The 11,788-nt window shown below is 42.3% G+C and overlaps 1 protein-coding gene across 1 annotated transcript in view; it reads left to right on the forward strand.

Annotated features, from left to right (window-relative positions):
* The first annotated feature begins 234 nt into the window (after positions 1–234).
* The window catches only part of LOC133561228 (GRB2-associated-binding protein 1-like), a 13,047-nt gene continuing 1,493 nt past the window's right edge, over positions 235–11,788 (forward strand). The window contains exons 1-9 of the mRNA XM_061914561.1: positions 235–544; positions 2,317–2,445; positions 2,516–2,681; positions 2,754–2,916; positions 2,994–3,574; positions 5,687–5,769; positions 11,186–11,295; positions 11,380–11,615; positions 11,678–11,778. Of these exons, the coding sequence (XP_061770545.1) occupies positions 470–544; positions 2,317–2,445; positions 2,516–2,681; positions 2,754–2,916; positions 2,994–3,574; positions 5,687–5,769; positions 11,186–11,295; positions 11,380–11,615; positions 11,678–11,778 (1,644 nt within the window). The 5' untranslated portion in view covers positions 235–469. The remainder of the gene's footprint in view (positions 545–2,316; positions 2,446–2,515; positions 2,682–2,753; positions 2,917–2,993; positions 3,575–5,686; positions 5,770–11,185; positions 11,296–11,379; positions 11,616–11,677; positions 11,779–11,788) is intronic.

An 11,788-nucleotide genomic window follows, 5' to 3' on the forward strand; every position in this document is an offset into this window, starting at 1 on the left:
GTGTCAGAATTTACAAAGGAATGTCAAAACTAGATGTGTTGTGTTTACTTCTCCTTTTTTGTGCATGTCATGTTATATTAAAAAACAAGAAAAGAATGTAATGTCTTACTAAGCTCTAAAAAAACAACAACAACAGGCCGTTCCAGTGTCGAGGGGACAAGAAGACAAGTGGGAGGGGAGCGAGGATGGAATGTCCAAATAGTCTTGATGGGGGAGGAGCCAATGCTGGGAAGAGGACGTTCTTCTATAAGGACTTGTGACTCACTCATTCTCTGATTGGTGGACTCAGCAGAAGGACCTTTGATACCTGGAGGATGGCTTTGCTGACCACCTTAGAAGAAAATATCTGACTCTGGATCAATCACGAAGAGAGCCGACCGCTGAGAACCGAGTTTGAGTAAGTGCAGAGTTCTCAGTGTCACGTGACTGAAGTGGAGGCTGCTGGTTGGACGACGCTGTTGGCGCCACAATGAGCAGAGATGGCGAGGTGGTCTGTTCAGGTTGGCTCAGGAAATCTCCACCGGAGAAAAAGCTGCGCCGTTACGTGAGTACAGGTTGGAAAAGTGTATAGAAATGTCTGAAAGTGTACTTTGTTGAGTTGAGGAAACGGCTTCCGTCACACACACACACACACACACACACACACACACACACACACACACACACACACACACACACAGCTGTGTCAGGCTGTGCTGACTGGTTTTACATTCCAGTAAAGACACACACACACACACACACACACACAACAACAACACAACACACATACTCACACACAACAACAACATACACACACACACACACACACTCTGCATATCTGGCATGCCTGGCCAATGAGTCGTGTTGTGTTGTGTTCAGAAATAACGGTTTCTGTCCAACACTTTGAGGAATAAAAGTATTTTTCCCTGCTTGTGTGTATCTTTTCATGTTGGTGATGTCTGACATGCAGACACACACTGTCTGCTCAGCTGTGTACTGTCACTGTCAAAACACACACACACACACTCTCTGCATATCTGGCATGCCTGGCCAATGAGTCGTGTCAGTCTCCATCCTTGTTGTGTTCAGAAATAACGGTTTCTGTCCAACACTTTGAGGAGTAAAAGTCTTTTTCTGTGCTTGTGTGTATCTTTTCATGTTGGTGATGTTTGACGTGCAGACACACACTGTCTGCTCAGCTGTGTACTGTCACTGTCAACACACACACACACACACACTCTGCATATCTGGCAAGCCTGGCCAATGAGTCGTGTTAGTCTCCATCATTGTTGTGTTCAGAAATAACGGTTCTGTCCAACACTTTGAGGAGTAAAAGTCTTTGTCCGTGCTTGTGTGTATCTTTTCATGTTGGTGATGTTTGACATGCAGACACACACTGTCTGCTCAGCTGTGTACTGTCACTGTCAACAAACACACACACACACACACACTGCATATCTGGCAAGCCTGGCCAATGAGTCGTGTTAGTCTCCATCATTGTTGTGTTCAGAAATAACGGTTTCTGTCCAACACTTTAAGGAGTAAAAGTCTTTTTCCGTGCTTTTGTGTATCTTTTCATGTTGGTGATGTCTGACATGCAGACACACACTGTCTGCTCAGCTGTGTACTGTCACTGTCAACAAGCACACACACACACACACACACACACACACACACACACACACACACACACACAGAGCCTTGTGACGGCTGCAGCAGAAATGTGTGTTCATGCTAAGATTTGGACCAAAGTTCAACCGGCGTACACACTCCCTATTGTGTGTGTGTCAGTGTGTGTTATGCAATCCATTGTAATCGCTCTCAGCTGGGCCCTCTTGGAAAATTTGCAAGGATTTACCTCCAAATCATCTGGAAAACAATACGCACACAAAAGCCTGGAGTTGTATTCCGCATGGATGGGACAGGAAGTGGTGGAACACGTGTCTAAATAAGCAAATGGAAGGTTTGCCGTTAATTTTGGTTCGGAGACCGGATAGAGGAAGTTTTTTTTGGGGTGGGGTGGGCATTGTTTCCACTTCCTGTTGGGGTCAGGGGTCAAAAAGAAAACAAAGAGAACAGGAAGAACGATGAGAGGAAGTGTTCAATCACTTGGATTAACAACGTCTTAGATTATTAGCTGTTGTCATGGCAACTTTTATGGGTTTCTCTTATAGCACCGATATGCTGCTTGAAGATCGTCATGCCGAGCTCATGTCCTGTCCCACTACTTCCTTTTCCTGTGTGTGTTTGGCGAAACATGGGAGGAGGAATGTTGTTGTGCACATTGATCACATGAACACACAGGAGTTAGTGATTTATGAAGGTTTCCCACTGTAGGCCTGGAAGAGGCGTTGGTTCGTGCTGCGTAGCGGCCGGCTGAGCGGTGAGCCTGATGTTCTGCAGTATTACAAGAACGCACATTCCCGTCGACCCATCAGAACCATAAACCTGAGCATGTGTGAGCAGGTACCCTCACACACCCACACAACATCTCCTTCTCTTGCCAGGAGAGGTTTCATCTCTTTCTGTCCTGCAGGTAGACGCTGGACTGTCGTTCACAAAGAAGGAACTGGAGAAAAGCTTTGTTTTTGATGTAAGGACGGAGGAGAGGACGTGGTACCTGGTGGCTGAGTCCGAGGAGGACATGAATCACTGGGTGGCCTCCATCTGCCTGCTGTGTGGCTTCAACCCAACAGACGAAGGTGAAGGACCAAGGGATGGAAAATCTTAGTAACATACATTTCATGTTAATGTCAACCATTTTGTTCTTCCAGTACATGATGGCCTTCCCGTCTCCAGCACTTCCCCTGGCCTTACCATTACCACGGTAACAGTCTCTGGTGCCCCCTATGAGCCTGTCGGAGTGCACCCCCAGGTGAAGGAAGGTGGCGGTGTGGAGGATTACATGTGGCTAGCGCAATGTCGAACTCACATCAGGTTAGGTCTCCCTCAGCTATTTGAATTGCCATGGCAATAAGCATAGCCCTTCAAATACATTTGCTTTTGTCGTGCAGGCCTCCACAAGGTTCCTCCACCTCTCTAGATAGCGACAGTGGCGACAACCTCTTTCCTACTCCCTCTATCGCCTCTTCCTCCTCTTCGCCCTCGCCCTCCCGACTTCCCACCAGCCTCCCTCCGCCTTCCTCCGGCTCTCGGACGGCGTCGTGGACATCTGCTGCCACAACAGATGCCCTTAGCCAGTCTCTGAACTCTAGCACGAGTCTTTATGTCCAGAGAGTAGGCGAGAGACCTCGATGTCACCCCTCTCCACATCCAAGGAAGCATTCACTGGATTTCCACCTGCGCCCCGTGGCAATAGCTACATCCAGTGGCTACCAGATACCACGCCCGATCGCTGCACATCAGCCAGCCCCCTCTCTGCGCCCGTACTCCACCCCTAGTGTGGACTCATTAACACAGGCTGAGCTTTTCACCTCCACTCCGACTCCTCCACCGCGCCCGCCTAAGCCCATTGCTATGGCAGCCATCGGTGAAAGTCTGACGAACGGGCAGGGCTCTGAGTCGGGGCCGAAGCCTGGAAGCGTGGAAAATGCCGAGGGAGTGACCAGGAGTAACTCTGCCTCCACACCGAGACGTGAGTTTGTCCACTAGAGGGGAGAAGAACCTAAAGTACATGCAGTTATCTCTCGCCACGCCTCGATTCAAATACTATGCCTTACCACATCACATTTTTAAGGGATATTTTACAACATTTTGGCCTACAGTAAGCTTTTTCAAGCATAAAAATGACTAAATGAACATAAAACATAAATACCACAGTAGAATTGGCAACTAAATGAGACCAAACCAATCAGAGTGCGTTGTTCAGTGTTGTAGCCACTGATCGAATGCAGCTGAGATAGGCTCCAGCACCCCCCGCCACCCCGAAAGGGACAAGCGGGAGAAAAAAGATGGATGGATGATTGGCTCAGCCCCAACGAGAATTATTATATTGCATTAAAACATTGTGAAGATGACTAAAGGGTGTTATTTCATGGACAGAGGGCTCTTATTATGTTGAATATGTATTTAGAAGGTAAACATATCTTACATCCCAGCTATGAAAATCAGTCGATAATTCATACTTTGCGGAAGTCTGTCTATCGTGTTCATGTCCGTAATCAATTAACTGAGATAAATGAGGGATGACTGTACTATTCATTTTCGCGCTCTCCATATTCAGAGATTTATGTTTTCTTCTTGAAGTTGTCAATATTAATTTATATATGGTATTTGTTTTTTATGGTAACTTAAATGGAAAATGGTTTGATGGCGTTATCTGCAGGGGAAAGCTGGTGCTGCAGCTGTGAATCCAGCAGAAGGTCCTGTCTCATAAATCAATAAACTCAACATTTCCAAGAGGAAGATGTTTTGACAAGACGGGATGTTGAGTAACTGCACGTTTTGTTAGTACAATGCTGTATACTGTAAGCCTGTAATAGTTTATTCCAGGGCAAACAATTATTTAAAATGTGGTTAATAACTGAGAGGCATAATGTGGGGTTTAAAAGATGGGTGTCAAACCTATTAACTCCTTAACCCCCTCCTTAAAGTAACCCCCACTACCACCCCACACAAAAAAAGAACATCTTGCATACAGTACATGCAGAACAAACACATTTCACTGGAAAGTCACTTTTCAAATTAAGTGGACCACATTGAATGATGTGGTGGGTCAGATCTGGCCTAAGTTTGTTTGACAAGTGTGGTTTAGAGCACTGTTTCTTAACAGTGGTTGGGCAGCGAGCGCCCACTTGGGGGCCGCCAAAAAATATGTTGTCCTAATGGGACTCAGCAATACTCAGTTGTAGTACACTTTTCCACCACTTCCTTCCACCAAATCTAAAAGAAACCGAAGAAGTCTGGAACTAAAGTCATAGAGAAGTTTCTTAAGCGCAAAAGTGGTGACGCTGTAAAACATTTTTTTACTTTAATCGTTTTGACTCTTTACTTAAGAAACATGTTCATTATTATTTATTATATAAGCACAACATTATTGAATGTACATATATTTTTTGGTCAGTTATTTATGAGTCCCTTCTTATGTAGGGTATTTAGTTACTACTCATTTTCCAATCAGCCTGACCTAAGCCTTAGGTTTAAGTGTTAATTAAACAATAATCTTTGTGATTAACTCATATATCATTTGACAAGGTTGTAAACTGTAAGTAGGTTATATATAATTATCGAATACAATTAAAATCTAAAGTAAGATGACTAATTCTGTGTTAATCTTCGAGGGTGCCTCTGTTGCGTAAGAATGGAGACCGGAGGTACAAAAGGTTAAGAAGTGGTTTAGAGTATCCAAAATGCATATGGGTATATTCATTATTTGCGGTATTTTACCAATTACACGTAGTCTTAGAGCATAACCCCTGCGAGTAGCAGTAAACTATTTTAGGCCTACTGGTTTTCTTACACATTAGCTCTTGTTAGAAACTGGCTTTAGAAAGTGGCTGATGTATTAAATCCTCACCGCGTGGATTTGTTCCAGCAAAAGAACAAGACACTTTGTCCTGCTCAAAGACTCTTAGCTTCCAGTGATGCAACGTTGTGACGTGTTTGCTTCTGAAACACACGTTTGTTGTGTTTGCAGACTATTACCATAGCTTAGCTCAAAGAAGGCACAAAAGTCATTGTGGGAGTTTGAAGATCATCCAGTGAGATTCCGGAACAACTTGCTGACCTTGTCTTTTTGTATTCTCAGGCTGTGAGTCCCTGACGCTGTCTCGCTCGCTCTCAGATAGAGCGAGCCTGTTTGACTTCAGTGATAGCTTCAACAGCTACTTTGTGAGTTTCACACACCTGTCTCGGAAAATCCTAACTTTCTTTTTCTGAATTCTAACTTTCCTACACAATGCCTAGCTTGGCAGCAAAATAAACGCGGTAGTAGGTGTGACGTCATCCCACCTGCACGTACCCACTTTAGCCGACAGTGTTGCAATCACTCCTCCACAGTAACGTTTCACAAACGTTCATAACAAAAAGCTCTAGAACAGGGGTGTCAAATTCATTTTAGATAGAGGCCCCATTGAGAAAAATCCATTCCCATTTGGGCCGCACTGGTAAAATCACGGCATGATAACTTAAAAATAAAGACAACTTCCGATTTGTTTTCTGTTAAAAAATAGAACAATTACATTCTGAAAATGTACAAATCATAATGTTTTTTGGGGGGTAGGGGGGTTACACTTACATGTTGCGGTTAATAGTATTATATCTTTATTTATCGTTATTTATACTTTCTGAAAAAATAATGTGATAATGTTTGTCAGTCAATTCATTGGTGTTAATTTTAAATTTAATATCTATCAAGATAAAAAAAATTATATCAAAATCAAATTACAGGATGTTATTCATGTAGTTTGCTCAGATTTCCTCCACCGGTGCACTGACGTCATATGGTTTATTTTTTTTAACATATGTGGCATAATCTACAAAGAATTGCTATTGCGACATCTCGTGGACACGTTTAGAACTGCAGTTTCTTTCATTCAAAAGTTTTGGCTTATTTTTTATACTTAGCAAACTCATCTTGTGGGCCGGATAAAACTTGTTTGCGGGCCTTATCCGGCCCACGGGCCGTACGTTTGACACCTCTGCTCTAGAAAGACCCAACAATTATCTGAAAACTAAATAAATACATGCCATTTATTTTAGGCCATAGTTTCTTCACACACCATACAGAGAGCAGATAAAGGGGTGGCATTGGGGTTTGGAAATACCCGGATTGATCAGCATTGGGCCCATTCCCGTAAAAAAGTATGTGATCGGCTAAAGCTGATTAATGTTTTTAATGCCGATCATAAAAACGGCTTCCCTCTCCCCTGATACTTAATTCTATTTATTTTTGGCCCATCAGCTGACTGAGGCAGCTATAGTATGTCCATACACTGTGCTGATCTGCGCCCCTAAGTTATTAAACATCACCTACATTGCGGAAAATAAACTGCATTTCTTACAAGTTTTATCATCACCGAAGGGCGAGGCTAAACGTCTTATTCACTGAGTAAAAGTAACAGCTCATCACTAAACTAGCCACTAAGATAGCTTGCAACACCACAATAAACAAGTTCTTAGATGGAAGCGCGTTGCAGCAGAAAGTAAGCAGATGAGTATGCAGGTAAGTACATATTGATCCATATAGCGTTACTGTCAATACCAAGTGTAGTTTCGGTGTATGATCGGTACTAGAGTGATTAGATTGATATTTGGATTATATATTATATTATTATTATTATTATTATTTATATGATTTATTGCTATTTTATATTTATATTATTTCTTATTAGTTTATATTTATTTTAGTTTTTTATTTTTTGTTGTTATTTTTTGTTAACGTTTACAAATTCATGGAAAAAGTCTGTCCACACGAGGACTTTGAGGGGGGAGGGAAACTAAGACTTTAAAAGAGTAGTAGCTTTTGGTTAGTTACTGTGCGCTATTGACTTTGGTTTGCTCAAACAATTGTATGTAATAAAAGAAAATAAGGAACTGTTTAAATATTGTTGTGATATTGTTACACTGTCATCCTGTGTTTGTTTATGATTATATCCATCCATCCATTTTCTACCGCTTATTCCCTTTCGGGGTCGCGGGGGGCGCTGGCGCCTATCTCAGCTACAATCGGGCGGAAGGCAGGGTACACCCTGGACAAGTCGCAGGGGCCAACACAGATAGACAGACAACATTCACACTCACATTCACACACTAGGGCCAATTTAGTGTTGCCAATCAACCTATCCCCAGGTGCATGTCTTTGGAAGTGGGAGGAAGCCTGAGTACCCGGAGGGAACCCACGCATTCACGGGGAGAACATGCAAACTCCACACAGAAAGATCCCGAGCCTGGATTTGAACCCAGGACTGCAGGAACTTCGTATTGTGAGGCAGACGCACTAACCCCTCTGCCACCGTGAAGCCCTAATTGTTTTTAAAATTTGAAAATCATAGTGATCTAGAATATTTCAAAGTATAAAGTATTCAAACTTCACAATTTCACAGTACTTTAAGTCCATATTACCATATGAAATTATATTCTGCAATCTGCGCAATTCAAGCAGAAACTGGTAATTGATACACCATCCATCCATCCATCCATCCATTTTATACTGCTTATTCCCTTCTGGCAATGTTCGACTACAACTGTGTTTGCAAGTTATATATGCAAAAGTCATATGTTACGTGAGCAAAATGAAGTCACTCACAAACTGTTATTTGGACAATGTCACCTGCAAGCACTTGTTGCAGGTTTTTGATTGATTGATTGAGACTTTTATTAGTAGATTGCACAGTACAGTACATATTCCGTACAATTGACCACAAAATGTAACACCCGAATAAGTTTTTCAACTTGTTTAAGTCAGGGTCCACGTAAATCAATTCATGGTACAAATATATATTATCAGCATTATACAGTCATCACACTAGTTATTCATCAGAGTATATACATTGAATTATTTACATTATTTACAATCCATGGGGGGATGTGAGGGAGGGGGTTAGGTTTGGTTGATATCAGCACTTCAGTCATCAACAATTATATCATCTGAGAAATGAACATTGAAACCGTGTTGGTCTGACTTCATAGGATATGTACAGTACAGCGAGCAGGAACATAGTGAGGCCAGAAAGCATAAGAACAAGTATATACATTTGATTATTTACTATCAGGGGAGGTGGTATATGGAGGAGGGAGGGTGTTAGTAAAGGGTTAGAGTTGCCTGGAGGTGGTGTTTTAGTGCGGTTTTAATGGAGGATAGAGATGCACTTTCCTTTACACCTGTTGGGAGTGCATTCCATATTGAGGAAAAGTACAGCCAATCATTCCACTATGGGGTCTGAGCATTTAGTTTGATGCTCATCATCGTCTGTGCAGGTGAAAAACTAACGTCAGCGGTAGCACTTCACGAGAAAATTAATAAGGGTCCACCAAAGTAAGGCACTTGAGTTTTACAACGTGTTCCATCAGATCGTTCCTTGTTTAGTTTATGGTTTTTCTTCTAGTGTTTTTTGGTTCAGTTCCTGTTTTGCGCTCTTATTTTTGGTTACATTTCCTGTTTTGTTTGTATTTTGCTTTCAGAAGCTTTACTCTCTTTCTGAGCGTTTCCATCCTCACCGGTGGCCTGTTTGTCTAATCTGGTGTTAGTGGGCTATTTAAATCAGCCTATTCCTTTGTTGGTTGTGGGATCATTCCAACAGTTTAGTGTCCTGATTGTCAGAGGTTAGTATTATTTTGTTTGTAGTTATGGTCAGATGAAGCTTCTTGAGGCATTGAACCACTTCAATACATGCAAACAGCTGCATCTTTAACCGCATAAAGTGTGATGAATTGAACTGTTGCGTTTATTATGGCGCTTGGAAATGAATATGAATCACAATAAATATTTGACTAAATGGTTATGCTAGTTAAATTAAAGTGTAAAAAAAGCTGTTTTGTGTGTTTTTTATTTATATATATATATATATATATATATATATATATATATACACATATATATATATATATATATGTGTGTGTGTTTGTGTTTTGCCAACATGTAGAATCATATGATAGGGCAGGTTGTATGTTTTTCTGTCACGTTGAGGAGGCATAAAGAGGAAGATGACACTATAGTGTAACTTAGACAATGATGTACAGAACATGAGATTTAGATCATTTTTATTTTAGGTTTTAGGTGATTCTTTTTTTTTTTTGACAAAACCTCTCCATCGTCCAGCTATTGATTTCTGGTAGCTGGTTTAATAAATGTAATGCTTACAGGGATAAACTCATTCGAATAGTGATGTTGCTGAGAATCGAACCCACGTCTTATGGTATAAAATGTATTAAGTGCTACCCAAGATCGGCTGATGTTGTTAACACAATTTACCTGTTTAATATCTATAGTGACGGCGTGGCGCAGTGGGAGAGTGGCCGTGTGCAACCCGAGAGTCCCTGGTTCAATCCCACCTAGTACCAACCTTGTCATGTCCGTTGTGTCCTGAGCAAGACACTTCACCCTTGCTCCTGATGGGTGCTGGTTAGCGCCTAGCATGGCAGCTCCCTCCATCAGTGTGTGAATGTGTGTGTGAATGGGTAAATGTGGAAGTAGTGTCAAAGCCCTTTGAGTACCTTGAAGGTAGAAAAGCACTATACAAGTACAACCCATTCATCATTTATAGTGGTAACCGTTTTGGATCAAGTCTAGCATCATGCTTTTATTATTGTGAAATTTTAAAGACCATTTTTATTCTCTATCCATATTCCGAGCTGACCACAGCTTTCAAAAACCCACATTTTCAATAGAGGAGTTGTTGAATTTCCCGGCAAATCTAAACCGCGTCTCCAAACAGTCACGTGGTACAACTTTGCAGCAAGGCTTCACACGTCTTGCCCGACATGAAGCAAAACTCGCTTCGCAGAAACGCCCCTAACATAACTCGACACACGCCTCAAAGCCCCGGCAAAATTCGTATCATCACTAATTGTTGTCCTTTATGCTTTGCAGTTCTTTCTTGTTGTCTCTCCTATAGCCATATCTTCACACACAGTTTCCCTGTGCTTGTTTAGTACATATTCCTGTTGTACTGTTACTCAGATATTTGTATTTTTGGGCATCAAACACTTCTGAACCTGCTCGTTGCCTGCTGTCATCTGCCTTTTAACGTCACGACCTCCACTAACATGAGCATTCCTGATACTAATATCTACTTGGTTTTGTGGTCTGGTTATTAGTATATTGATATCAAATATTGGTTTGATATCCACAAAGAAATACAGTACTTCATGATACAAGCAATCTGTTCCGCTCCAGCCAGCGTCTCTTCTTGCTGGTTTAGCAGACAAATAACATGTCTCCATTTGAGAGCCTTTTAAGAGTTTTTACTTAAAAACACAGTCATATTTAACACACAGAAATAAAATATGTCAATATAACCTATATGAGCTATGTAAAAACTTATCTGGCACATACCGACAAAAAGAAAATGCCCTAGCTCAATGCTAATTTACATTGTATTCATCATATAGATGCTCTGATTAGCATCAGAAATTTGACATAGATAGATAGATAGATAGTACTTTATTGATTCCTTCAGGAGAGTTCCCTCAGGAAAATTATTTAATATGACTGTGAAGCAAACGCTGGAATGAGGTTTAATGTCTGCAAACATTGAACATATTTTGATTGTTGATTTATTGTGCATGTTTGTGTGTGTGCTGTCAGTTGAATAAAGGCATGGTGCCGCTGGGCAGTGTTTGCTCCGAAGACAACGACGCGGATGAAAATTACGTTCCCATGAACGCCGCCACCATCGAGTCCCCTCACCTGCCGCGGTCGGTAACAAGCCGACGCCTCGTTTTTTTGTAATTTCAAGGCAGGAACCAAAAGCTCAGATAATCGTGTTGTCATGCTTTCAGACCGTCGGAGACACCCCACAATCACCAGGAGGCCAACTACGTTCCCATGACCCCTCTCGGCCCTCACCTCCCCGCTGCAGCTGACCCGCCGTCATTGGGGACACAGGTGCCCCCGGCTGCTCACACGGGTTTTCGTATACCCCCGTTGACGCCCCTCACTGCCCCTCACCCGAGGGAGGGAGAGCTGGAGACAGTGCCGCCGCCCGTTCATCGCAATTTGAAGCCACAGCGCAGAGGTAGGTCTTTCTGTCTCCACTGTAGACTGCATGCCTAAATGTCTTCTGTGTGTGTCTGCCAGTCAGACCAGCGCCCCTCAACATCCCTCCAGTGCAGCAGGACTGGCAAGAAGTCCCGCCCCCTGTGCGTTCACCTGTCACTCAGACCTTCACAAGACCGTATGTGTGTGTGT

This window comes from Nerophis ophidion, linkage group LG10 (assembly GCF_033978795.1).
Source record: "Nerophis ophidion isolate RoL-2023_Sa linkage group LG10, RoL_Noph_v1.0, whole genome shotgun sequence".
Taxonomy (NCBI): domain Eukaryota; kingdom Metazoa; phylum Chordata; class Actinopteri; order Syngnathiformes; family Syngnathidae; genus Nerophis; species Nerophis ophidion.